The 27,917-nt window shown below is 52.2% G+C and overlaps 2 protein-coding genes across 5 annotated transcripts in view; both read right to left on the bottom strand.

The window, feature by feature from the left end:
- Positions 1–127: 127 nt before the first annotated feature.
- Positions 128–2,981, bottom strand: WFIKKN1 (WAP, follistatin/kazal, immunoglobulin, kunitz and netrin domain containing 1). Its single transcript, XM_042798905.1, has 2 exons — positions 2,760–2,981; positions 128–1,890 (listed from the first exon to the last, which is right to left on the bottom strand). The coding sequence occupies exons 1-2, from the start codon at positions 2,979–2,981 to the stop codon at positions 400–402; spliced, it is 1,713 nt and encodes a 570-aa protein (XP_042654839.1). The 3' UTR covers positions 128–399.
- Positions 2,982–7,087: 4,106 nt separating this feature from the next.
- RAB40C (RAB40C, member RAS oncogene family) overlaps positions 7,088–27,917 on the bottom strand; it is a 37,454-nt gene continuing 16,624 nt past the window's right edge. For 3 of the 4 annotated variants that reach the window (XM_042798516.1, XM_042798517.1, XM_042798519.1), the window contains exons 3-8: positions 24,332–24,392; positions 22,063–22,123; positions 12,492–12,569; positions 11,872–12,094; positions 10,099–10,293; positions 7,088–8,827 (exon numbers count right to left, since the gene is read on the bottom strand). In XM_042798516.1, the coding sequence (XP_042654450.1) occupies positions 8,697–8,827; positions 10,099–10,293; positions 11,872–12,094; positions 12,492–12,569; positions 22,063–22,123; positions 24,332–24,392 (749 nt within the window). In that variant the 3' untranslated portion in view covers positions 7,088–8,696. Of the gene's footprint in view, positions 8,828–9,491; positions 10,294–11,871; positions 12,095–12,491; positions 12,570–22,062; positions 22,124–24,331; positions 24,393–27,917 lie in introns of those variants that run through there. The other variant, XM_042798518.1, reaches the window with a different exon arrangement.

Here is a 27,917-nt window from a genome sequence, read left to right as displayed (position 1 = left end):
CCCCAATCCCCCCCCCGCGGCGCCAATGGGGGGGTCAGATCCTGCACCGGGAGCACCCGAGGGTGCTACACTGCGCCCGGAGGGTTCGGTGCAGTGGCAAGGTTTTTATGGGTGGGGGGCTCTTGGCAGTTCTCCCACCCCTCCACAACCCAACCCAGTCCTTTATTGCTGCTAGCTGGGCTGGGGAGATAAACGGGTGGGGGGGCACGTGGCAGATAAATTACAGGGGAGGTGGGAGCTGGGCTGGGGCTCAGTGTGGGGTTGAGGAGGAACTACACGACAGCAGGAATCCCTAGATATAAGCACTGGTGCAGGGGCTCCCCCAGGCTGCCCCTCTCCCACCCCCCCCCAAGGTGGGTCTGCGGGCCCCCCCACACACACACATCGGCACGTCCCAGCCTAGTCCTGGAAGCGGTTCAGGAGGTCGCAGGTTTTCTTCTCCATCAGCTCGTAGATCTTCTTCACCCGCTTGTCGTTGGCCGCCCGGACGTAGCTGCTGGGGTCCAGCGTGGCCATGCCGTCGTGCACCTCGCCCATGATGATGAGCGGCCCGTCCTCCGCCGTCATGTTGGGGCAGGGGCAGCTCCAGTCCATGTCGGTCAAGGTCACCTCCAGGTATTTGATGTTGAAGAACTTGAGGCCCATCTTCTCGTCCTTGAGGACGTCCTCGAGGGCGAAGCGGGCGATGCCGGAGTCCTGGTCCTCCACAATCTCCATCAGCCGGCCCACGATGGCGAAGTCGCTGCGGCAGAGGCTCAGCACCATCTTGCTCTTGAGGCGGCAAGCCTTGCACTGCAGGCTCTTGGGGAAGGGGCAGACGTCCTCGCAGGTCTCCTTGCTCTCGAAGTTGTTGGTGTTGCCCTCGCAGCCGCCGTAGACGAAGGAGTGGCACTGCTTCAGGAGGTGGTTGTACGCCCAGCGGGGCTCCCAGTTCTGGCAGGGACCCTGCACCATGGGCAGCAGGCAGGTGGGGCGGGCGCTGCCCAAGCAGGCAGCCCGGCACTCCTCGTAGGTCTCAAAGTGGTTCCTGTTGGCCCCGCAGCCCCCGTAGCGGAAGGTGAGGCAGGAGCCCTGCTTGGCATCGAAGTGCCAGCGCACCTCCAGGGCCTCGCAGCGCCGCCGGTCTGGCTCCTTCAGGCACTCGGCGCTGGGGAAGGGCTGGGGGCTGCCGGCCCGTGGGGTGCCCCCTGGCTCCCGCCTGACCACCGACAGCGGGAAGTCGGCGCGCAGCAGCCCGGCGGCGTTCCTGGCCGTGCAGGTGTAGATGCCGGCGTCCTCGTGGCGGGCGTTGTAGATGACCAGCTGGCCGATGTTGGTGACCACCACATTGCCGTACATCTGGTCCGGCCGCATGATGAAGTTCTCCTCCCGCTCGCTCTGCTTCTCCCAGGTGATGTCCGGCCGCGGGCGCCCGCTGACGTCGCAGCGGAAGCTGACGGTGCCGCCGGCGCGTACCGACTGGTGGAAGGGGTTGCTGTAGAGGGCGGGGGGCACCGGCACCTCGGGGCCGGCTCCCGGCGTGGGACGTGCCGTCGTCTCCTGGGGCACGGGGCTGGTGTCGGGCCAGGTGAAGATGTGCTTGCAGGGGACGGTGGTGAGGCGGGTGCCGCGCAGGCACGCCTCGGCGTCCATGTAGCACTTGTTGTAGTAGGTGAGGCCGTCGGAGGCGCAGGTGAAGTTGGGCTCCTTCTCGCAGCGGTCCTTGCACTTGCAGACGGGCTGCCCGTCCCAGATGTCGCAGTCGGAGCCCTGCTGGGCGCACACGAAGCTCTCGCACGAGGCCGCCGGCGCCAGCGCCAGCGCCGGCAGGCTGCCGTCGGCAAAGCGGGCGGCCACGCAGCTCCGCAGCCCGCACACGTTGGTGCAGCATTTCTCGAAGCCTTCACAGTCCTGGCCGGGGCAGGGAGAGGAGATTGGGGGGGGGGGGAAGGACACGGAGGTCACTGCCTTGTGGGTGTGGGTGCCGCTCCAACCCCCTGCGGGGCTTTTGGGTGGGCAGGTGTCCCCCACGCGCACCCTCAGCATCACCGGGCTCCCAGTAAGAGCCAGAGCACCCCAGCATGGCTGCATTGGCCCCAACCCACCCCCACCCCCCCACCCCCCCCCCCAGGATGCTTAGGGGTGCACTGCAGTGATGATGGCCCCTTCTCCCCCCGGCAGACAGTGGCTCACCCCTCTCAGCTTCTGCTGGCTGAGGGGAGGCAGAACTCATTACACAGATGAATTGCAAAAGAATCCCCCTGGGTGGAGGCAGCCCTAACTGGGGTGGAGGTGCTGGTGCCCCTGCTCACCGCGGTGGAACCGGGAGCCGGGGCTCTCTGGGATGGGCAGCCTGGTCCATTGGTGGGCTCCTGCCCTCAGGGGAAAGCGGACAGGGAGGGGGGGAGATGGGGGAGGCTGATCACTGCCTGATGGGGGTCCCTGTCGCAGCACACCCATCCCCCTCGTCCCAGCCCCTCAGCTGGGTGGGAGCATCCTGGAGGTGCACGGAGCGGGTGTCCTAGCCACGGGGCATGGCCTGAAGTGGGGTGTGGTGGGGGCAACAAGCTCTTTCTTTGCCTTGGGGGGGGGGTCCCGGGGACCCCTCATGCCAGCTAACAGCAGGGGCTCTTTTTGAGGGGGGGAGAGGAAAGCTGCTGAGCCCGTTGCACTGAAACAACCGAAACAGCCGCACCACCAGGCACAGGACCTGCACCCCAAAGCATCTCCCTCAGGGAGATGCCCCCCCCTCCCTCCCCCCCCCCAGTCCCCCCACTCACCTGGTCGGCCTGGCACTCCCGCTCGCAGGTGCTCTGGGCGTCCACCCACAGGTTGGGGTTCAGCTGGTTGGGGCAGACCCCCAGGTGCCGCGTCCTGCCCGGCTGCAGGCTCAGCCCGGCCGCCGCCGCCAGCAAAGGCAGGAGGAGCGCGACGCCCATGGGGGCACGCTGCTGCCCACCCGCTCGCCGGCCCCGGCGGCCAAAATTCCCACGAGGAGGCATCTGGCCACCCCGTGCCGCCGGCCTGGCTTGCTGGCGAGGGCTCGGGATAAATCACATTCAGGATGGAGGGGACGAGGGAGAAGGCGGGCGGGCGGCGGGGGGGGACAAAGGGGAGGAGGAGGAGGAGAGGACCAAACCTCTGCCCCTTCAGCACGCCCAGCGCCTGCGGGACCACCGGCGATGCCGCCCGCCGCCTCCATCCATCGCTGCCGCTCGGGTCTCGGGGCGCCGGGGACACGGTGGCAGTGGTGTCCCTTGGCGAGAGGGGCTCAGTCCATCCCTGGCTCCCTGCCGGCCCGGCGAGCGGGGCGAGTGGGGTGGAAAGGGAGGACGGGAAGGTTGTAATCTGAATCCCCTCCCTTCCCACTGATGTTTCTGGGTGTTTGGAATGGGAAAGGCGCTGACCTCAGCCTCTAACCCCGGCGAGCCCAGCGATCGGCTGGGCAAACACAGGGGGAGATCAAAGGCAGAATGCAGAAAGTCTCCAAAGAGGGAGAGTGAAAGGAGGCGGGACACACACACACACACACACACTCTCAAAAAAAAAAAAACAAAAAAAAACCCAACCAAAAAACCACCCGGCCCACGGAGCTGAATTCCTGCAGGATGAGAAAACAGCCAGAGCTCTGTGGTCCACTCGGACAGGGCCACAGGCAGGGAGGCACTAGGAGCCCACGCTGCGGGACTGCCGGGGATCCAGGCTGGCCCGGGAGCCCCTCACCCCACACCTCGCCTCTTGGCTCCCACCGGCACCACGGGCAAAGGCAGCCCCGTGCCTGGGAGCGGGGCGCTGGCACCCGCCCGCATCCACCCCGTCGAGCCCCGCTCGCCAGCCGCCATCCCACGAGTGCGGCCCCCGCGCGGGACCCCCAGCTCGCCCGGCGGGGTGGGTGCCCCCTCAGCCCCCCCCGGAGGGGCTCACCCAGCCCCGGTGGCAGGTCCCAGCCCTCCCTCCCCGCTGATTTACAGCCAGGCAATCTTTTTTTCTGAGCTGGCAGGCAGCGCCTGGCCGTGCCAGACCCCGGTGGGGCTGCTCCGGCACGCTGTGCCTGGGCTTCAATCCCGCCGCTGCCTCGCCGAGCACGTCCCGCAGCCGGCCCTAAGCTGGCAGGAGCCGGCCCTGGCTCCTCGGCCAGATTTCCCTAATCCCCGGTGGAGACTGACCTGCAGCAGGAACATTTCATGGCATTTTAGGAGCATTAACTCTTCCAGCACTGGGGAGAGCCACGGCCCACCCGCCTCAGCACCGAGGAGGGGTCTGCGGCTCCTGGGAAGCAGCAAGCCCACCCAAGGGGGTTTTGCCCCGGGGGGGGGGGCAGCTCAGCACCTCCAGCCTCCCCTCTGCAGGTCTGCAAACTGGGGGGGCCAGGTGGTGGAGGGGACAAAAAATTGGGAAGAGCCTTTTCTTGACATTTCTGGGGAGGAAACCAACTCATCCGCCCCCCCCGAGCTGGTTTTGCACGTACTGGTTTGGTGCTCCCGCGGTCTGTGGCTGCTGGGGGGCAGTTTGGGGGGGCCCCTCAGCACTCGCCACACTGGCACGAGCGGGACGCAGCCGCCGTGCCCCGGCACGCTGACCTCCAGCCGGTGCCACTGACACAGCGCCGCGACCTGCAACTGCCGCCGCTTCCCCCGCCCGAGCGGCTCCCGAAATCCCAAAGCACCGGGGCAGGCCTGACATCAGCTCGCCCCGACCATGCGTGGGGGGCTCGGAGCGTGTCCCAGCGGCTGTGCAAGGGGCTCTGGTTTCACAGCCAAGCAGCCACCCAAGGGTCCGGCCAGCCCCGGACACAGAGGGGAGGTTACGCTGCCCCGGGACACTCGTGGGGTGGCTGATGAGATGTTTTGCAAACAAGGAATTGCATCAGGACGGCCCGTCCCGGGAGCTGCCAGGGGCCGTACCCTTGCCTGCCCCCGGCAGCCTGGAGCCCCCATGACCCACCCAGACGACTCCAGACACTGTCTGCCGGCAGCAGCGTTATGCAGAGAGATCCTCGACCCCCCAAACCCACCTCGCTCTGGCCCCAGGAGGCAGCCTGGGGGCACAGAGACACTTTGGGGTGTCCCAGGGTCCTTCCGAGGGTGCTGGTGCAGGAGGGAAGGGAAGGCGGGTAAGACAAAACCCGGCTTTCGTCCATCCCCACGCTGGGGTCCGTGTGGTCTAAGAAGATACTGACGCTGGTGTCTGGGTCGGCTCCTGCCCTGGCAGCCCCCCTCCAGAGCCAGGGGAGCAGCCCCCCATGTTTCACACTGGAGCCCAACCTCGTCCCCGTGTCACTGAGATCAAAAGCGGCGAGGCTGGGACAGGCGCCCGCCGAAAACTTTTGCCTTGGTGGGACGAGGCTCGTCTCCGAGGGGTGCTGGATGCTGCGCGGTTGGAAATGCAGCTCTCAACAACTTGAGACCCTCACCCCAGCACGGGGACACCCACCCGGCCTCTGCTAGTGCTTCGGAAGAAGGAGGAAAAGGAATTCTGCCCACCCTGGACCAAGCCCACAACAGACTTCCACCATCTAAAGGCTTCAAGCAGCCGTAACTTCAGCCTCTCCCAAACTGCCTGCCTCCACGCATCCACTGCACCCCAAAACAGGGCTTTTGGGGGGTCACTTTCAAAGATGCCAGGCACGGATGGGAGTTTTATGGCTCAGCTTCTCCCTTCAAGACAAGGGAGCGCAGGAAGCGGCTCGGCACCCCGTCCCGGAGGGAAGGGCACAGCGCCGTGCCCGAGGGCTCCGGCCCCACCATGCATCCTTCATTTTCAAGCATCTCCGGTGCAGTCAGATGAAGGTCACCAGTTCTTCCCAGCCTTCAGGGTACAACCCCCACGGGGGACAGCAGGACCAACCCAAGACACCCTCAAACCGGGGCGGTGGGTTCGGAGAAACGCACGCCACTAGGAAAGACCTGAACCAGCCCGGAGCAACCTGCTCCCTCCTCTTCCTCCAAGGAACAGGGACCCCTGAAGCTCTTCCAGCCTTTCCCCCTGACGTTCAGGCTGCTCAGCGTGTTTTCTTGCCCTCCTCTTCCCGAGCAGAGACAGCTGCAGCAAAGGCAGCCCCTGCTGCTCCAGCGTAATGGGCTCCGGCTGTCCGTACCCCACCTGAAACCACACACAGCCTTTGTTTCGGCTCTGCTGCCCAGAGGGAACAGACACTTCCAGAACCCCTCTGCAAAGGCAAAAAAAAAAAAATCTCCATGACTCTTCCCTGACCAGGCTTTCACCTTAGCTCCAGGGTTTTCCAGGCTGCAGACACTATCTCATTTCCCCCCCCGTGCCCCCTCCCAGCCCCGGCAATTACGATTTAAGCTGTTAAAACAAGCGTGGCCAGTCTGGTACGAAGTGGAAAATCTGATCCTAGGGAAGCAAGCAGGCAAGGGAAAAGGGAGGTCAAGGGGAGGTGGGCTGGGAGCGAGAGAGAAAAGGATCAGGAGAGGAAAAGTTTCCCTCCACCCCAGGAGCAAACCCTGCTTCTTTGGGGCTCCTGGCCCCAGGCGATGCCTCTGAACACCAGCCCCGGGGACGGCCCAGCGTGACACGGGGGCTCCGAGCCGCCCGCGGCATCCGCCCCAGCCCAGAGTCACGGTTATCCCAGGCTGACTTTCAGCTTGGTCCCGTCTGGGTAGGATGGGTGAATGGTGTCGCAGCAGCGGGTCCCGGCTCCCCCAGGATCGCCTGGACCCAAAGAGGTGATTTAAGGCTTTGACTGTATCTGCAAAACCCATCCCCGGGTAGCAGGGACTGTGCCTAACCCCCCCACGCTGCTGGGGAGTGCGGCTGCCCGCAGCCACCTCGGACACTGAATGTGTTGCAGACTAGTCTGCCTTTCCTTAAGAGCTCCACTACCCCAAAATCAGCAATTCTGCGGGAATCAAGCCTTTAATAAGAACAGATTTAGCTTCCGCACGTATAGAGAAGGGCAAAACCCCACCAGGGCCAGGAATCATGCATTTTTAAGACTCCCCAGAAAATGTTATACCAGTTATTCTGTGGATGATCTGGACGTGGCAACACACACCTGCACCACAGGCAGCCCCAAAGCCCCAGTTTTAGGCAAAAGTTTTTCCCTTCAACCTCTTCCCAGCCCACAGGAAAATTGATACAACTTAGCCACCTTTCAATTAGTAGTTCAAAACAAAACAAAAGACTTTAATTTATACAAAACAAAACCATGTATAATCGGTTGAACAACATTGACTGTACAAAGGAATAAAAAAATAAAACGATAGTCCAAAAAAACAACTCAGGAATGGTACAAGTGTTGGAGAGCAGCTACACGCTAGTGTTGACATCAGATGCAAGAATCTTTTTCTTTTAAATTAAAACAAAACCAAAACAAAACGTTGTTTGCTGAGCAATCACTCCAGATAAACCTTTCATCCTCACTACAGACAGGATCTGTTGAGACCTTACGGGGGGGGGGGGGGGGGGGGGGGGGGGAAATCAACCACAGGGAAAAAGGTGGAAGGTGGTGTCACACGTGGCAAAGCCAAACCAAGCAGAGGTACATCAAGTTCTTCTAGCCATGCAGCAGCTTTGTGATCTGAGGAAGGAAACCTTCATCCCTCTCCACCCCGGTGCCCGGGGGCGGGCAGGCTGGTGGGGGGGCCCTGCGGTGCCCGGAGGAGGTTTTCCAGGAGAAGTCGCCTTTTGTGGTGCCGATCACCTGTTGGCCGTATATCCCCGGGCTGCTGAGCCAGCGATTGTCTTCTGCTGTGTGTTAAGTGATGGGAAACAGGTGCCAGCCGTCCCAGACAGGTTCTCGAAATCCCCCGGCCTTCACGCCACCGCGCCGAGCTCGGCTGCGGCTTTGCTCTTGAGCCAAACCACCACTACAAAGGATTCTTCTTCCCGCTCCATCTGCCCGGGGTTTAATTCTCTCCTCGCTCATTTGAGCTGGGCAATAAAGCAGGCTAGAGACGAGCCAAGAGACCTGTGTTCTGTTCTACAGAGCGGGGAGGGGGGAAGGCTCCTTCACCTCCCGGGTGGGCGCGGAAGCAAGGGGAAGGGATGAGCCCCTGCAGCGCTGCCTGAACAAAGCGGGTCCGTCGGCCGCGCCGGAGCCGCTGCGGCTTCATTCTGCCCATGCAATGCAACCAGCTGCTCTTGGGGGTGGGCGGGGGGGGGTGGGGGAAGAAGGAGAGCACGCCCAGGCCTCGAGAAATTGCTAACACCAGGAGGAAGATGGCAGCACTATCCCGCCTGGTCTCCTCGCTGAGGAGGAAACCGGCCCAGCACGAGGAAACGCAGTTCACTTTCTACCACACTCACTCACGATCTACACGTCCTGGCCACCTATACGAGGATCTGCCGACATAACTTAGTCCCAACTGCCAAGCCCGACGTAGCTTTTGCAATGGGGGCTAGGCGCTATTTCTAAGTTTCCAGGTGAATTTCCAGCACAGATCAGCCATGGGACGAAGCCAGGGAAAAAAAACGCCCTTGGCTTGACACAAGATCTTCTCCCACAGCACGCGTGCATCCCAAGCTCCCGCTGCTGAGCACGCATTTCCTCTAAAATCCAGGAGTGGCCCTACAGAGCAAAGCAATTTGCTTCCCCAATTCCCTGGCGCTGCCATCAGAGCCAAGCGCAATTGCCACCACTGGACCTGGGGGCCGGGGTCTGCCGTTTCCTCACACAAACCTCTTTCGCCTTCCCAGTCCCTGGCTCCTTCACACTCCAGTGGGAAAAAGCTGCTTCTGCCCTTTCCCCACTTTCATCCAGGAGGAGCCGCAGCGGCGCTAAGCGCCGGCAGAATGTCTTTGGAAAGGCAAAGCAAGAAGCAGCCAGGATTCGGGGGCTGTTGCGTGGGGTGGCGTCGTGGATGGAGGGCTCCGGAAGCGATGGCTGAGGTTTTGCAGCAATAAGGGACAAAAAAAAAAAAAAAAAAAAGATAAAAATCAGAGTTTTTCCTCTGCTTTAGGCACGATGCTTCTACTCTCTGCTCCTCAGGCCCCTGTCAGCCGTTCATCAGAAGGTGCAAAGCGAGCAAGGCATCAGTCTGTTCCGAGAGCTGCCTCTTCGTCCTGCCTGCCAAAACCAAACCCCGAGACCTTGGCCTCTCCACTCTGCCCCTCGATCCACTGACATCCCACCCTGCCTTCCACACAAGTTTTAGGGAATGATTGGAATAAAGCAGCTTGGGGTAAGTTACACACAAATTGTTCTTCCTTCTGCATATGTAGTATTTAAAAAAAACCAAGCGTAAGCCCAGGTGGTGATTGAAAGTCTTTTAAAGCATTTGTATATTTTCATCAAAATCCTCCACTTCTCCCCCTTTGCTGACACTGGGAAAGTTAATCCAGTGCCTGTATTTACATGGCTGCATAAAATTTTCCCTGACTGCTTCTTAAAAAAAAACCTTAAAAAACAAGTGAGATAGATATATATATATATATGTATAATATTTACATAAATAAATGAAGAAGGCAAGCAGACTGCTTTCTTCCCCTTTCTAATCGGCCAACTCTTGCCTTGTTTTCTTTTTCTTTTTTGGCAACAGCAGGTTAACATCCCAGTGAAAACTGTCGTTAGATTCCTGTTCCCATTTCTTCTTTTTTTTTTTTTTTTCTCCCTCCATCCCACAATCACTATTGCACCAGCAATCTGTTCAGGAGTCCAAGAGTTAAAGTTGCAGCACAGACTCTCCTTGCCTACTCTCTTAAGCCTCTCAATCTTCCATTAAATCCATTTCTCCATTGAGACTGGATGAGCTTTTTTTCCCCCTTCCCCCCCTCCCCAACCCGGCAGCTGCTGAATTTTCCACCCCAGGCCAAAAGGCAAAGCCCAAAGCATTCTTGGAGGGTCACTTGGCAGAGTCCTCCCCCCCGCCAGCGCTGCGAGATCCAGCCTGCACCACGCTTCCCATGTGAAGCCAAAACGTGAGCACATTCCTAACGCTCGTGCGTGCCATCGGAAAAGCGACCGCGGCCCATCCGAAAGGATCCAGTCGAAAAGGGTTAAGTGTGCAAACAGCTGTACATTGGTGGGTGGGTGTGGATACGTTAGAAGCTCACGGGCGCGTCCATCCTGCTAAGAGATCTTGCAGTTGTTGCGTGAGCAGTTCTGTGGGGGGCTCTGGGGTGGACGAATCGATTTGGATCTCTTCAAGCTGTTACCTTTGCTGCTGCTCCCACCCCCGCTGCTGGCCAAGGAATACGACCGGCCGTGCATCATCACTGCGTTCATCCCGTTGGCCATCGAGAAGGATTTCAGGTGACTCTTGATGGTGACGGGCAACGGCAGCTTGTCGATGAGGTGGACTGGGGTGCAGGAAACGATAGCTCGACAGCACAGGTCCTGTAAGCTGAACACTGGTGGGAGAGAAGACCAGACAGTCAAGGGCCAGGAGATTTCAAGGGCTGCCTTCTCCCCACAACTATTCCTTATGCTGCACAGTTCCTGCTCCTTTGGGGAGAGATGTTAATAGTAGTTGCATAGGAGCCTTGAATAAGGAGCAGCTTAGTTAGGGCAAAAGCTTGGGAAACCCAAGGCAAGCGCTGCTGTTGAAGGTTAGTGCTTTTCAAGGTCAGCACGGGGCTTGGACACTGCCACTCTTCCTCTCTGAGCACTGCCCAGGGCAGGCAGTGCCTTGCTCACGTTCCTGCCAGACACTTGGCTTCTCAGTCGACCGTTTGGCAACCATCAGGCCACTGCGTGGAAATCAGGAGGACGCGCAGAGCCCCAGAGCAGGACAGTCTCACTTGGGACCTGCTCGGGGAGCAGCAAGGCACGGCGCTGGCTCTCTGCAGCACGCCTGCAGCCACAGGGATCCCACCAAGCCAGACCACCCTGCCCTTTCGGGCTCCCCAGCGTCCTCTTAGCTCAGTGTCCATCATGCGAGCCTGCTTTGGGAAGTCTCCTCGGAGGGGATTTCCCAGCAAGCAGCCACAGGAGGGCACGCTTCCACCTCCGGCCTGCCGCAAAAGCCACGCTGCTGTTCCCAAGCTGGCAGCCCCCAGCCACTCCCCAAAGCAGGCAGGCTCAACCTGCACCCCCCCCTCCGAAGCAAGCAGTGCAGGCAGCCAGTGCAAGGCAGCAGCAGTTACAGGTCCTGCCTCTGGACGAGGTTCAGGAGAGCTCTGCGAGCACAGCCCAGCTCCTGCTCCCCATCCCTCTGCGAGCTGGAGACAGTGGCATGGCAGCCAGGTCGGGGGGCAGGGGCCCAGGCAGGCAATTTGGTAACTGGGGCTGGCAAACAGGATTTTCCCTCCCTGGTGAGCAGGAGCTGAGGATCCATGTGAAGGCAGGTCACCCCAGGAGCGCAGATCCCCTGCTGCTCAGACTGCCGGGGGGCACACTGCTACCTCCAGCCAGGAACCTGACACCTAAGCCTATTTTGCTTTCAACTCAACAGGCTGAGCTGTAAGGTGGAATCTGCCCATGGTTTGCCACGCTGCAGCACGTGTGCCTGCATATATGGCATACAGCAGGGATATGATATAGCCCCTTTCAGCTCCTCGGGTTGAAAGGCAAGGTCTTTCAACCCAAAGCAAGGGTAAGGACAGGGGTGCTTATGCTTGGATTCATCCCACACAGCCATTTGATTGAAGTACTTTCAAGTTGTGAGCTTCATTGCCCACAGCCTCATCCAGAATAGGTGGAGAGGTGTGGGATGCCCCAGAGCAATTCAGATCCCAGCCGTGCTGAACTGCCCTCTGGAGCTGCCCATCCCTCACCGCTGCCTGCCGGGTTCCTGCGCTAATACAGGCAGCTTGTTGTGGCTCAGCTTCGGCTTGTCTGACCCGAAGCGTTTCTCCGTGTCAGGTGCTTTCAGATCCCACAGTTACTAACAAACACACCTCCCACGTAGGCAGTCGGACCTACCCTTCCACATCAACCCAGACAGCTCTCCTGCCTTCCCCACACGGAGCACCCTCCTCACCACTGACCTCTGTTGGGTCTCCAGATCTTCTCCATGCCGTGCCGCATGAGGACGATACGGGACAACTCTGTGAAGGACTCTATGACGTTGAAGTTGCACAGGGGGCTGACCTCAAAAAACGTCATGCAGTTCTTCTCCGCGTAAGCCCGGGCCTGCTCCGTTGGCACCTGCCGCTTGAAGGCAAGGTGAAGCCTGTTTCCCACCAGGATCCGAGGCACACCTGGAGCGTGCTTAAAAAAAAAAAATGAAAGTAGAGAAATCATGGCTTGTCCTTCGTAAAGGCAGCCTACAGCCATTATTCTGCTTAGCTGCAACAGCAGTGAAGGGCAAAGAATTAGAAATTGCTCTGTGACCGAGGGGGACTGCCAAGCAGTACTACTACATGATGAAGACTACTAATTTATCCCCGCCGCAGTCCACTTCAGAGGGAACCTTCCTATCTTTCTTGACCCTTCCCAAGCCCTTTTCTATCACTTCGGATTTATACAGAGGTGGAGGGCAGACACTCGTCCCCTTGCTTTGCTTATTAGCCGACTGTCTCGTCCTCACGTCAGAGGTGGCACCTCAGGTGATACCTTCCCAAATTTTTGCTACAGAGCACTGCATGTATTCTTCCATTCAACTTACCTCATCTATCTCCTTTATCCATCGGTCTATGCCATCGAAGGACCAGCGATTAGTGATGTCGTACACCAAAAGAATTCCCTGGTGGAAGAAAATCGGGAGCAATCAGGAAGTTTCACAGTAGACAGAATGGAAGGGAGACACGCCTGAGAGACCACCTTCATGTGCAGAAACCAAAAGGCTACGGAACAGAACACTGCTTCAGCTGCACTAGTTGTGTGCTTGCTAGAGCAAAAATTGAGACAACAGGCCTGTACTAACTCAGTCCCAGACTATTAGGGAAGGTTTTACTCCTGTTTTGGCTTGAACATCCCCCAAATCATTTCCAAAGCAGCAGTCTCTACAGAGGAGGAGGAACTGCCTTGGTGACTGTATCTGGAGGAACAAAACATGCCTTCTGCCTGTCACAAATCTGATACAAGTTCACTGAGGCAGAAAAAAGTCTTTTTCCCTTCTGCAGAAGGGCTGCATTCAGTGGTAGGATGATGAAGTTAATAAAGCACACCCATCTTCAGCATGTTTTCCCCCTCCGGAACCTGTCTCATTCTGTCATCCCTTTGCTGGCAAGGAAGAGGTTGAGTGATGCCAATAAGCAACCCAGCATCTCTGCAGGACTGAGATCTCATGACCAGGATCCATGCCGGGCTCTGCTGAGGGCAGCTGGCGTTGCTAATTGTCACTGCCACACTGGCAGAGAATAAGCACAGTACAGCGATGCTGGCAACCCCGCAAGGGTCACATCAAAGGTCTCGCTGTAGGACCTTCCCCCCCCCCCCCCCTTTCTTCTGGGAAGAGAGGTACCTACAGCATCCTCAGGCCCATATCCATCTTCCCTGAACAGCACCCACATCCACAATCCCAGTCACCTCTCGAGGTGCAGCACAATGATGCACTCAAGGCCGAGTTGTTTTGTTTGTGCCTGAAGCTGTGACGACACAGAGCAGCACCTCTGAGAGCCTCCACCCTTGGCCCGGGCCGGGCTAGCAGGACTCGGGGCCATGGCCAGACTGCTGGCCACCACTCAGCTCCACAGCAACTTGTATCAAGTGAGCTTTTCTCTAATCAAAGTATTCCTGAGGACACAGACAAGGAAAGTAGGCTATGCACGGCCCTGCAGGCACACAAGACAATGCATCAGGAGCTGCCTCTCAGTACCGACTGGGCACATACAGCATTTAGAGGATTGTCTTCAGCAGCAGCTTTTCTGCAACTCTCCTGTTATTTTTCTGACTTCTTGTCACTCTCTTCTTTGCAATCAAGGACATTTCAAGTGACAACAGGCACTTCAAGGTTACTTCACAGAATCGTAGTTGAAGATGCCCTGAAATGGGAACTAAGGAGGAACAGATGATCTCACAATGCAAGAGGAGACACTGCAGCTGGGAACACAGCACCAGATGAAAGGTAACCCAGCAGCAGTAAGACTAAGCTAAGGGCAAAACAAACCAGCCCACGCTAGCCTCCAGGATAACAGATCATTTAGCAGCAAGCTCAGCAGAACCAGTCTTCTCTGAATCAGGGGTGTCCTACAGGAACAGCCACCCCCTACAGCAAGTCCTCAATGCAAGAAAAAGAGACCTTAAGTTGGCAAAGGGAAGTCTCATCTGGCAGCCCAGTCCTTCCTAGGAGATATCAAGATACAGCCCAGTGAAGGAGTGAGCTGACAAACTGCCTAGCATCTGTCCTGGTACAAGTCAGGGACCGCCAAGCACTCTCACATACCAGTGGAGTTGCTCCTTTACTCACTGAAATGGAAGATCCACTACACAGATGGGAAACGCAAACTACCCAGTCGTCCCAAAACACAGCTTTACAATATTTGCTGCTGCCAAAGCCCGTGATGAGCTGGGGGAAACCTGTACAGAAGCCACGTACATGATACACCTCAAACTTATGAAAAAATGATCATCAGCGTGAGATCTGGAGCACATGGGAATGATAAACTCCAGGGCACCTGAGCCACAAAGGCACCCGAATCCTCATAATAAAGACATGTTCTGAGCTGGCACTTGAAGCATTCCCCCCACGTGGAAAATGAGCCTTTCTGAGTGTGCTGGGTGTGACTCAATGCTGTTTGCCTTTCTCTCACAGCTCTTTCAGAATAAGCAGCTATCACAAAGCCTGCCCAATTTTATAATTTTTATAATCGGAACGATTCTGATTCTGGAGCTTTATCCCCAGCCTCATCGCACAGCTCTTCCACCCCAGGCAGTCGCTCTTCAGGTGAAGATTTTCTGTCCTTGCCGGCCCTCCAACATCTATGCATCTGTGTTTGTACCATTTGCAGAAAGGCTCAAACATACAAAAAAAAAAGAGAAAGGGAGAGGGTACAAAAGGAAAGTCACGTGTGGTGGGTTGGTTTTCATGTTTGATAGCTCAACATCAAGAGTAAGCGCTTCAAAGTTTGGGTTTGAGGTTGTTCCGAGGGACCTGACGATGAGTCTTCATAATTGCAGAAATATTTGTGGGGTGGTGAGAGCAGATGCATCTTCAGTTCCCTCCAAGGAAAGCCTGGAGCTCATGCACAGAGTCCATAATTTTTTGCAGTGTCATTTCTAGAACAGCCAAAAAGCTTCATATTCAAAAAGAACTGGAGGTTGGTTTTGTTTTGGAGAAGAGAATCAGTTTCTTCTAGGTTTAGACAGGAATTTTTAATTACATAAAAAAATATCACAAAACCAAAGATACTGTTTTTTAAGAACCCAATCAAGAGATATCTACTAGCAGGATACATCACATTTTAAGTGCATTTTAGGAAAAAAAAAAAAGACTGAGCTTTCTTTTCTTTTTTTGTTATATTTGTTTTGACTTCTAGCTTCCAAGGCTGCACATGTGAATGAATGAGAGTCAGGAAACAACAAAGCAAAAAGTTCGATGACCCCCTTCCAAGACAAACTGCCAGTAAGTTAAATAAAGTCTACTTATTTTATTTCTGGATTGACAAGTTCCTTTAGCCAAGAGAAACAGACCCAAGACCTAGGTTTGTGAAGATTGTTTCTGCTAGAAATAATGCTCTAGGAGGAGAGAGTTTTTAAGCTTGCTGGCAGCTGCAGCCTGGATCTTCTTTAAATATGAATAAGGATAAAACATCAGCAAAAACACAGCCTCAAGTTCACAAGAGACAACACGCAGCTTGCCAGGTACCCTCCAAGTCGTAACACAGCTTCATGCATGCATATTTTGAGTTAAGATTGTCAAGGAAAGCTTCCCAAAGGTCAGAAGACACCAAGGCCAAGTTGGCTAATGCCCTGCCTCTGCCCTCACCCTCCCCAGCATGGGTATTAAGATCAGCTTTACTGTAACTCAGCAGAAGATGGAGGAAGCAGTCTTAAAACCTCTGGCCAGCTCACGGCACTGCCAGACAACCTCATGTTTCTTCCAAATAGCACTGGCATGCTCCAGACACCACATTTCTAGAGTGCACATCCCAAACACACTTTTTCATTACTGTTTTCTCCCCTAGAGAGAACAGTACACACTCATGCCTGCAGACAGGGAGCTGGCTCCAGCTCTGCAGACAGTTCCAAGTTAGATCTGTCTTTTTTTTTCATTTTTTTTTTTTTTAAAAAGTCTCCTTTGGAATAATGTGCACAGAATTTTAATTTACTCAACTAGACAAATGATCAGTTTCCCATTTGCAGCCTAAATTGTTCTCTGAGTGCCTAGACGGCTGTCAACACCATGATATCTCCATACCTCTTAATTTTTAGTTTCACAAAGCACCTTTGTAAGCACTATGTACCTCAGGTTCCCACAGCGTGAAGTGAAAACCCGCACACCCAGGTTTCTCAGATGAAGGGTATTCTGTACCCCTCACCAACCCTCCAACAGTCTTTCTTCTTTTTTCTCCTCAATCTGCCTACAGGCTTCTGTGTGAGGTGGAAGAGGACTGAACTCATGCCCAGACCTGTCTTGGGTCTTTTCATAACTGCTTTTCAAAGTTCATTTCCACTCTGTTTTTGTTCAACGCTACTGGGACTGGCATGACCCTTAGCATACCAGCATCAAATTTCCACACGAGTACATCATGTAGTAAACAAGGAACACAGACAGATCATCCCTTATTGTATCCAGCAGCTCATGTGGACTCTTAGTCTGCCAAAACCCAAACTTGTTTTCATCAGGAGCTTACATGAAGATCTGCCCACACAACCAAGGTGGAGGGTGGGGGGAAGTATCAGCTCTGGCTGTTTGCGCTAGGTTTAGACCAGATTTATAAGCAATAAGCTTTTAAAGGTGAGAGAGAAGCAGCATGCTCACCCATCAGTGCAAAGCAGACTTCTCCAGAAAGGCTTCTCAGATGCTTTAGGAGCTGGATCTCCAGCTGCTCACACAAACACACAAGAACTCTGCTGGGAGGAAAAGTGCTTGCACGACTGCCAAAGACCTCACCTCGGTTTGCAGGCAGGTGACATGGTGGCCAGGAAAGCATCATTCGCTGGTGTTCTCCACCCATGGAAAAAAAAACTGTTGTTGAAGAAGCCTGGAAGGCCCCCCAGACGGGATTTCTCTGGCCCCCAGGATGAAATAAACCATAAACAAAAGATTCAGTGCTAATGGCAACCAGAACACTTTGTGTCTCTCCTGCCTGCTCTTTCAGAGCCACGTTTGGTCATGTCTTTCCAGCTGGCACCTTGGACCTTGGCTCATGAGCAACTACATCCTGCTGCCAAACCATGTCCCAACAGCACAACACGTTGAGGGGGTTTATTTATCACTGAGCTTTTGATAAACATTTTGGCAGGCAGGGCAGACTCCTCCAGCAGCGGGACAACCCCGTCAAAATGACCTGATGCAGGTAGGGTATTTGCTGCAAACAAGAAAGCCATAAGGTAGAACAGAGCCTACATCTCAGTCTGCTGAGCTGCCAAAAGAGCCACCACCTTCCTGCATACTAAGAAGCCCTGAACAGGATAAACAGCAGCTACTCAAATCACCTGCCTAAGCAAAACTCAACAATATTCATTATTGTGTTAGGGCTGTAGCTTTGCTCTAAGCTGAGAGCATTTTTCAACGATTCCTGTAGATGGTCTGAAACTTCATGAAGGACCTCCTGTATCACACTGTCTGGGAAGAGTTGGCAAGCCACATTTTCAGAAACAGTTTAAATCACTAGCACAGGAGGACATCAGAAATAATACTAGCACTGCTTCTTCCTCGCTAGATCAGAAAGCGGCACCACAACTCTCTTTCTCCCCTCTGTGATGACTCTTGGAATAGCTTGCATTTGCTCACAGCAGCCAGAAAAGCCACAGCTGCATGCAACACTTGAGATCAGTGTGTCAGCTCTGCTGTCGGTGTGATTGAGACCTTAAAGCCAAGAAGAAAAAGCCAAAGAACAAAGTCCAAGAGCAAAACAAAAGCTTTTTGCAGCACCTTTAAGCATCATTAAATACCCTTCACCAGACCCTATGCTGTGACAGTATAAAAATTCTGCAACACAGCAAGCTCCAGACACCCCGAGGTTCTGCAGGTTGCAACACTCCTGGGTTTCCACCTCCACCCTCCCCTGGCCCTGCATCCACCATGATGTGGCCAGCACACTCCCCCTGACCTTCCAGTGCCTAGAAGGGGATCCCAGACACAATTGCTTCTTTTTTGCCCCACAGTGAGACCCTGAAGCAATGCAGTCAGGACCTGCTAGCCCAGCAGACCCTAAGAGGGAAGAGATGATGAAAGTAGCTGTGATAAGAAAGCAGAAACTCAAACCCCAGGGAAGCAAGAAGAGAAAGGGAGGGGGGTCCCAGGCACACCAAAATGCCACAAGCCTCCACCTTGAGCCAAATTGCTCATTATATACCTAATGAGATCAGATCAGCTAGGCAGGGCGGAAAGGCAAGACAGATCTGTCATCCTCACAGCAAATCCTGAGGCAAACGTGGCTGGTCTGTCTTGGCTGAAAGAAGGGACTGGTCCTCATTTGAAGCCAGCTCATCAAGGGCAGTGAAGCTATTTTCCTTTAGATATTTTCATGAGGAAGAAGTTCCTGCTGAACATGAAAGCCACAGGGCTATGTACCCAGGCAAGTGGTGTAGAACCTAAATTGGGGAAGGCATCAAGGTACTCAAGGAGAGTCCTTTCACTGGGGAGGAACTAGCCTGAAGTCTAGACTGAGCAATGCACGAGGCTGTGCTGTGGAGGAAAGGAAAACTCCCAAGAAGGTCTGCTCCCTATTTGGAGACTATTTTTCCACTTTGCAATCTCTCCAGGGTTTACCTCAGAAGACTTAATTCTTATCACTACACTTGAGAAACAATAAGGTGCGTGTGTAGGGGGGGGAAAGTCAGGTGTGCTTCCCTTACTTGAAGGCATTTTTCATACCAAGTATTCTCTTAAGTGCTGGCTATTCAGATAGACCCACCCTGTTCTCAGTCACCTCTGTAAGGGCTGCCAGGTTGCTGAGGCCAGCCCCTGCTCCCACAGCTGACCCATCAAAGCCCTCCTCGGAAACTCCTTCTTCAAGCTACCCTTATTCTCTTCATAGGAGGCTCAGTTCAAAGTCTCAGTCCTCTACTCAATGAAAGCTTTTTGCTCATTTTGAGCGTGAAGGTGCATGTGGCCAGTTTATACCAATCCATTCTCGTACAAATACCACACCGCACTTTAAACAGAGCTTTTCCCACCCTGGCATCTCTCCTCTTTGCTGTATTTATTCTTCCTGAGCTTTTGGCTCGTTAGGTTAAAAAAAGCTGTTCCTCTTGCCTCCAATTGGATTTGCATCAGGCTTCCTACAGCAGAAGTCTCGAAGTCTGATGATACCGAGAGGAAAGCAGACAGCTGAAGCAAGTGAGTCGGTATAGCACTCAGCATTAAATACATCTACAAGAAATTAGAGAACTTGAGAGCATTTTATCTCTTTTACCCCTCGAGACCACACTGGGTTGTCTTCATGCTAATGCTATGCCATAAGTTAGCTTCTGCATACTGAAAATAACTGGAGGTATTGAAGTCCATTCTTGCAGTCATACAGACTTTTGTTATTCAAAACAAACAGTCCTCTTGCTTTGGTTAACCATTAAGAGTTTAAGTTACTTTCCTCTTCCATTGAAAGATGTGGTGAGTTATTTAAGAGAGACAATATCTGTATTCCTGCTAATACAGGAATATTACGGTACTGCCACATGAAAGCCAATCACTTGATGCTGAAACCAATCCAAATTTTATTTCAAGCTAGCTGGAGAAGACTACAAGAACTCCAGCTATTAGTCTTCAAGAGGCACCCTCTTTTCACTGTGCTCATCTCATGAACAGTATCAGAGGTCAGAGGAGATACTTCACTTGGGAGCTACCCCTCCCTCCCACCAGGCAGGCTTGCTTTTTAGGGCTTGTTTTGTTGTTTTTAAGGGTGAGGGTTGACTGTTTCAGCAGATCAGGATGCAGGCGTCGCAACAGCACTTTGGAAAAGGCATCTGCTGAACAAGCAGAATGCAGACCTTAAGGAAAAGGCGTAGGTTACACCTTGGTGTGCAACTAAGCACCATACCCCAGCATTCAGCAATAAAGCATTCACATTAAAGGTCCTGCTCCCTGGCTGATGAGGTTTATTGCGAACGTCTCTCAGACAGACACCTTGGGAGGGGGAAGCAGATAAGATAGGTGAGGCAAGCCTTGCAGATATTCAGGTGAGAGTTCCTAAAGCAATACTGATAAATACAGAAGGGCAAGATGTTGTCTCCAAAGCGAATAAGATCAAGAACTTCATTTTGAGGAAGATTAATGTGATCCATTTCAAGCTTAAAGGTCAGACAGATACATGACACCTTATGTCATCCGGTGTCAAACGTAGTGCCAGGGAGAACAGGCTGCAGCCTTACAGCTCTTCTGCAGTTTCTAAACAGATGCATACCTGTGTCTCCATCCCGTTCAAGTATTCTCATCGCTACTTATTTCACCTTTCCAGTCTGCCCCAGTTCGCTGTATGGTGGCAGCAGCTACGAGTTCTGGCGTGTGGGTGCAGGCTCTGCTGGGAGCAGTCCTGTGGAGCCACAGCACTTGCTCCGAGGAGCTCGCGTCTACACAGAGGGGAGAAAGTCTTCTGTACAGCAGTTTGGAAAAGCAGGTCGTGCTGCAGACAGGGGTAAAAGCTCTCCAATTATAATTCTGGACACATGAGCTGGAAGCCTGCTGCTTTATATTCCCAGTTTGGTCTGGGCATGTGACACAGCAAGGTCTCAGAAAAAGACTGACCAAATCTAAGTTATGTGGTCATCAGAAAGCCACACTGACTGATTCTGTTCGTTTATAACTGGTAAGGGAAGTGACATGGTCTCAGGCCCACGGGTTACATTAGGATTGGAGCTCTAGATTTTTCTGAAAGGGCAGAGAAAAGCTTAAAGATAAACTCACACTTGGGACTGAGCATGCGAATGGGAGATCCTGTACTCTCCCACTGCAGAAGGCATGCTCTAACACTCCCTGCCTTGCACTTCTGTAAGCACTAGGAAATTGGCCTCCACTTCAAAGGAGCTGCCTCAAAGCATCCGCAACCCCAGAGATGAACACAAACAAGAATAAATGAGACACCAGAGGAGATATCAACAGCACATCCCAGGCGAAGTGCTCTCACGTCTACAGCACAAGTGAATTGGCAGGAAGTCTGAGAGATGGATTTTGCCAGTTAGCAAAGCAAAGGTCTACAGCTACAAGGAGCAAAAAGCCAAGAGCAATAGTGGCAAGAGCTTGAATAAAAGTGGCAAAGTTTCCCAAAGGCTGGGAAGCTGCTAGAATACTGGCACAGTCGAGGAGGCTGATATATAGCTTCCGACTCTCAGAGTCTAAGACAGGAGGAATTTTCTCCAAAGTTTTCCAATTTGGAAACAAAAGGGAAAATACGGTAGTTCATTTAACTCAGGGAGACTTTATCCTGGAGGGAGCCTGTCATGTTACTAAAAGGACAACAAATAAGGCTGTAAGAAAGCGCCATTAACTAACAGCAATTTTTCAGAGGACCACAAGATTTTCCTGCTGTTCAGAATCTAGATGCTATTCTGGAGCAGGGCCCAAAGAAGAAACTCAAAATGTAACACTCTGTCTTATGTTTTAAAGAACACACTTTACGATCCAGTTGAGCTGCTCTAGTTTCAAGTCTCCATCAAACATGCAAGTAGGAGCCACCCTATTTTTGGAACTGACTTGAAGGCAACACAGACTGGGAGAACTCCACTGGGAAAGCCGGCATCATATTTAAACAAATTTGACAAACCTCAGAAAGTACGAGCTCCCACATTAAAGCTTAGGCAGATCGACAACTAGAATTTCCTTGTCCTTTATCACTCCATCTTCTCAGCCCTTCTCTAGAAGCTAAGAAGCTAATACTGAGTGTAGTCTGTAACAGCCCTTTTCTGTAGGAGTCTAGGAAAGTCTGTCATTCACTCCTCTCTCTCCCACCATTTCATAAAAACAGAATACCAGGCAGTGAGACGATACACAGGGCGCCTCTTGGCATTTACACAGATCCCATCCTTCTGATGTTTGATGTGTTCCTCTTCAGAGCTCTTTACTATGGCCCAAAAGATTTTTAGAGCCTAAAGGAAAAGCAAGTGTGTCCCACCAAAGCACTGATAGCAGCACTTACCTGGGCTCCTCTAGAGTAGGATCTGAAAATTGTGCAAAATCTTCCTTGCCCTGATGTGTCCCTGCAACAAAGAAAAGTTATAGCTATGAAATTTGGAGAATTGAATCCCATACTGAACATCTTCTATTGGACCTAAAAAAAAATATTAATAAAAAAAAAATCAGTGTTGATCTTGTCAGATTTTTAGAAAATGCACAGTACCCGAACTGCTCTGCACGGTGGTTTTGGGGAAGAATTGGTGGGTGCATCACCACTGTTGGTTACAGTCAGACACGCTCCAGAGGTCCTCACTGTCGTTGTGCTTCCCACGGAGAAGGTACAAACCAAAACCACTCAGATTCAGCACTACCTTACCATGTACAAGGATGTAAAGTCACTTTACTCCTTTGGGCAAAGGATTTTCTCTCTAGTTCCCTACAGTTCATGGGAGTTCAAAGTCAGAGTGAGACTACAGACCTCTCCTAGTCATGGAGAACAGCTGACCTATTGTAAAATGAAGATAGCCACTCAGTATAGAAGAAAGTTTTGCACTGTCTCGTTTCACTGATTTTTCCAAACATGTTTCAACCCAAAGTGAAAGGAAGTATCTTTATACCCAGATTTCTGACAGACCTGGTTGATCACACCCTACACAGAGCTCAGGAACAGGCCTAGGGAACAGCATTTCTAGCCCACCGAAACAATAAGGGGCCATTCAGTCACTATTATTTGTCCTGACTACAACTTTTGACGTGGCATAAATAAGTTTGACTACCTTACCAGCACCTCTCAGTGCCTGTGGGAACATCTGGGAGAGTAAGCCAGAGCCCAGCACCCTGATTTAACCAGGATATGCTGAAACATGTTAGGGTAATCAGACACCTTATGATGTTTGTCATATCTATTCACTGGGCCAGGTAAAAGACGCGTTAATGACCACTAAGAAGCCTGATGAATCCCTCAGTCCCAGATTTGCACCAGCTATATCAAAAAAGGCACTGACCTCAAGTTCAGGACAGTCATTCTTTCAGATCTAAAGCTTCCAAGGATCATACTGTTTGTCCTGGACATCAACCTAACAGTCTGTGCTTACATCTCCTCCTCCCCCAACAATCAAATACAGGGTTGCAGGAGAAAAGTAATGGTAAAAGATTACACCAAGGCATCATAAAGCAATGCTACCAGCTTTTCAGGTCCTGTGCTGCTTCTCCCGCTCAAGAATTACAGTATAAAAAGAAGAGGGTTTCAAGAGGGAAGCAGTAAGTAACTACACACTTGGGGCTGAAATGTTAAAATAGACATCTTACAAGAGAGACAAAAGAATATAAGTGGCACATATAAGCATACCAGCTAGAAGAGATAAATTAGCTTCTTCTGTTCTTTTGTAAGAAAAATGAGGACATTCAACTTCAGAGAGCAAGGGTATAATTAAATCATGAAACCATACATTGCTAGTCAGCCACTGAGGCTAACATGGCATTCCTTCCTATTTAACAATTCACAGAGATTCCTAATATTCCCGTTGCTTGACACAAGCATTGGTAAAGGGGCTATTTAGCTTCATGTTTGAGGGCCTGTGCCATTCCCTACTAGATCCAGGTGAAACCCAGAATAGGGGCAGGCTACCCATCCTTCCTCTTTCATCCACAGGATTGCTGTGTCAGCTTCTCAGCAAGTTAAACCTCAGACAAAGCTCAGCCAGAAGGACTCCAGATCTCACTGCAGTGCTGACAGATAAGGCAGGGGTCACCCCTCCCATGGAGCATCCTCTCATCGCCATCCCAGTGTCAGGTCACTCCAATAAGCCCTGCTCTCCAGGGGTTTACCATCCTCTGACACTAACTGTGAGGTCTATTCACTGCTCTTGCTTTAATTTTCTCCTCAAGTTATCGAGAAGTATCCAGCTTCTGTAGGGACTAAGGGCTTCACCCATTTTTGTCCTCCTCCTTTCCTATTCTCTTGTCTGTATTTCTCATCCTAGGATTTCAGGAAAATCCAGTATTGCTTCCAAAATAATACTGTTGCCTCAGTGATTGAGAACTGTAAGGGAACATGGTCAGGTGTGACAGAGAGACTGAAATTGGGCTATTCCAGCAAAGAACAGCATGCTGTTTGCACTACTTAATCAATGGAAAGCTGTCTGGTTTGCTAGAGTAACTCGCTAGTAAGAACAGCTAGCAAGCCTCACCACATGCCTGGGGATGCTCTGTGCTCTCCGGAGCTTGGCACAGCGCTCCACTAGCAGCACCACAGCCCCTGCTCACCAGTAAAGCAGCTCAGAAACACTCACCAGAGTTCCAGCTTGACCCTTCTGCCATCCAACAAGATAGTAGTGGTCTTGTAGTCAATTCCTGAAAGGAAACCAATAAAAAGCTGAGCAAACACTAAGTAGGTCTTCAGAGACGGACAAGAAATCTGCTCTGCCCACCCAAATCTATCATTTCATGTTTACAGAAAGTGATGTTTTCTTCCCCTTGCTCTATTGTGTGTTTGCAGAGGGCTACAGATACTTCATAGAAATAGACCTCTGCTTCAAGGCAAAGACTACTCTTGTGGAGCTCTATCCATCCTCCCTAAAAATACAGTTAATCCCTAGATTGCTTCTTACTTCTCCATCGTTGGATGAAATCTGTTAGGACCCAAGCTGTAGGACACTCAGCGGTCTGTAGTGTTATCCCAAGTGACAGTGTTACACTACAGACTTTTGGGGGTCAAGCCAGAGATGAACAATATAGAAGCATCTCTGCTAAGTCAGCCCGCAGACCTACCATCTCTGAACAAACATCACTGCCTGAAACAGTCAAAGGACATTTTAGGAAGTGGGTGATACTGAAAGCCTGCCCAGAGAATGCTGTTTCCTCCTCTGAGCAGCTCTCGGGGGTGTATCACACAGGGTCAGATAAAGCAGAAAGCACTCCCCCTTTATCAAGGAGCCGCTTCTCTTAGAGCCACAGGACCAGAGCAGCAGCAGACCCTCCAAACCACACCACCAGGCTGTGCTGAGAAGCGACTCGTTCGCACAAGGAGTCCCCAATATCTTCAGATACACAATGAGTTTATTAAAAACTGGGAGCCTGTCTCACATTCAGACAGAGAAAAAGTTTTAAAAAAAGGGGGCAACTCCACTTGAAAGCAACACGTCCAAACTGAGCCAAACACACCACGGCCCCAGGCACAGGAGGGAAGAGGCAGGAGAGCACCTCCCATCTCCTTCCCCAAAGCCTGGGCTTGGGAACAGCCAAGGGGCACCAGGTGTCCAGGAAAAGCAGTTTCTCTGCAAGCTCCAGTTAATAAGCTTTAAGTGTCTTGAAGTTGCTTAAACAAAGCACCAGGCACCATTACTGCACACCCACTAAAGCATAAACTGATTTACAATTGTCTTTAATAAAGCAGAGTCACTTCACTCCGATTAGATCAACTTTATTTTTTTCCTCTTACCAACAGATATCAAACTTTGGATCTATATTAAAAACCCACCATTGTGTTACAACCTGTATTTTCCTTCTCCTGCAAGGAGAACACTGCCCCAATAACCAAACAGACAAGTTTGTCAATAAAGTAAATGGATTTTCTGTGTCATCAGCAGGAGCTCCCCGTTAGTGAAAAATAAATTAGATTTCAGCCTTCACAGGGTGCTATAAAAAGCGATAATTATCTTAAATTCCAACTATTTCCAGTGCTTTATCAAAGAAAATAGACAGTTTACATTTTATCTTCCTGCGGAGACAAGTGAATGATCTGTATTTATTCTCAGGCAGATATAAATCTGTCTTGTCCCCAGGGATGGTGAGCAGTAAGTAGCAGGAGTAAGTCTGCTCTGAAACCAGGAGGGAGCATCCACACATCTCCCTCCCTTCCTCGGCCAGTTCCTGAACCAGGATCGTCCCCTGGCACAGGCTGGTGGGCCGTTAGGGATGAGGCTAATTAAGCCCACTGCCCTGTTTCTGATGCAAAATGCCCAGAGACTCTGCTCCACACAGAACTGCCCCATTTCTCATAAGGCACAAGAGCCTCCTGCAAGCAGATAATCCTCAGCATCCTCCGTGCCAGCAGCCCAGGCACATGAGTGGAGCAGTTGCATGAAAGCATCAAGGAGGGGAAAAGAGAGACAGTTTTGGAAGCAGAGCACACAGGCCATGTGCTTCCAAAAACACCACCACTGTGGTGAAATGAATCGCTTGACTATCAGCTTTTAAAAGTGAGAGAAGTTCAGCTTGATTGGAAAGAGAAGAAAACTCGTTAATGGAAACACCAACCACACAAACCCAGAAATGTCTTTGTTAGGGGTCCATGCTCACAGACTGCCCAGACAACACCCCCAATGTGGGGAACATGGGTTCCCTGTTGCAAATATACATGACTCAGTTACCAAAGCAATGTTTTAAATACCGATTGCTTCCATGCCCATCTGAAACTACACCACATACTTTAAACCAGAGCAATGCTGGTCCTTGGGCAGAACAACATGGCCATGACCAAAGCAGGCAACCAGCAGAAAACAGCACTGGAAAACATCCTGAGCTTCTGCTGCAACTTCTCCTTGCTCCAAAGATGCTCAGGGAAAACAAACAGGCAAAGCAGAAGTCCTTCATAGTGATGTCTGTGCTCAGAAGAGAAGGTATGAGAGATGGAGGGAAGAAGCACGAGGTGCATGGCTGTACCTGCCCCTGCAGATATCCCTTCCCGGGGGACAGGCAGGGATGGCAGCCCGTTGCTTGTGTGGGAAAATCAATAGAGCTCACCATGATGGAACGGTCCTGGCAGACTCTCCAGGCACCTGCTGTCCACCACACATGATGTCAGATGCTGAATGCAGAAGCACAGAGAAAGGAAAGTACCAAACCTATCTCTTCACGTTTCTAGGCAGCTGCCAGTCAACTGGTTTTGCTGACTGGCCTCAGGGCAGTCTGTGTCTCCGTGCACAACTTCTCTCCTTGGCAGAGTGCTGGAGGTGAAGGGTAAAAGCCTTTCTGAGGATTACACCCTTGAGGTACTGCCACAAAACTGGCCTGAGGAATTCACATACACTCGAGTTAAAAGCAAAGCCGTTTTGATGTTTTATTCTAGGCTACAGTCAGCACTTAAGCAGTACCTGGTAATGCAGGTTGAAGAACAGTGATACACTTTTTAACCTGCCTACACCCAAACCAGGACGAGGGACTAAACTTACAAAAGCTTTTTGAACAAACTCTACCTACAAGCTCACTGGTAAGAACACTGTGCAACTGCAACATTTTGGAGAAAATTTCAGCTTCCCTCTTGCGTAATTCAGTGGATCAGGAAAGCTCAAAGGGACTCCCTTTAAAGCTTGCATGCAACATTTTTTTTTTTTTTAATCTTTTTTTTTTTAGCTGGTTAGCACTCTGAGCAGGACACAGCTTACAAGCACTGCACTCCCATAGAGATGAAAACTTGCAGTCAGATGCCCTTAAAATCACAGGACCATCACTGGCCACCTCACAGCTGGTACCTTACTATTTTAGCCCCAGTAACACACAGCAGTTTCCCATGACGTCGCCCAATACACACTCCCCCCATTTACAGCTGACAAGGAAGTGGAGCAGCCCAGCTCGCTTTCCTAGGCCCAACCTACAGCTCAAGCTCAGCCTTGGCTTCCCCCTTGCCCCAGGGACGTGGGGACAGAGGTCCACAGCCCCAGCAGCCACTAGATGCCACCACTGCACAGAGGCTGCTGGCAGCGTCACCCCGCCGCACCACGGCTGCTCATCCGCCCCGGCGTTTCAGGCGGCTCAGATGCCAGTAAGTTAAGGGAAGTTTTGAAAATTTGATTTCTGTAGTTGACAGGGTTTCCCCCACCTGAGCATCATCTCTGCTCGCAGCTAAGCACAGCTCATTTCGAGACTGACATTTATTCT

This window comes from Tyto alba, unplaced genomic scaffold, assembly GCF_018691265.1.
Source record: "Tyto alba isolate M040663 unplaced genomic scaffold, T.alba_DEE_v4.0 Super-Scaffold_28, whole genome shotgun sequence".
Classification (NCBI taxonomy): domain Eukaryota; kingdom Metazoa; phylum Chordata; class Aves; order Strigiformes; family Tytonidae; genus Tyto; species Tyto alba.
This window is presented reverse-complemented; position numbering and strand designations above follow the sequence as displayed.

What these genes read in the sequence shown, in the direction of transcription:
- WFIKKN1 (XM_042798905.1), bottom strand. Translation starts at nt 2,981, where the DNA reads ATGCCTCCTCGTGGGAATTTTGGCCGCCGGGGCCGGCGAGCGGGTGGG. An exon ending in GGGAGTGCCAGGCCGACCAG is followed by an intron (nt 1,891 to 2,759) that starts GTGAGTGGGGGG and finishes TGCCCCGGCCAG; the next exon opens with GACTGTGAAGGCTTCGAGAA.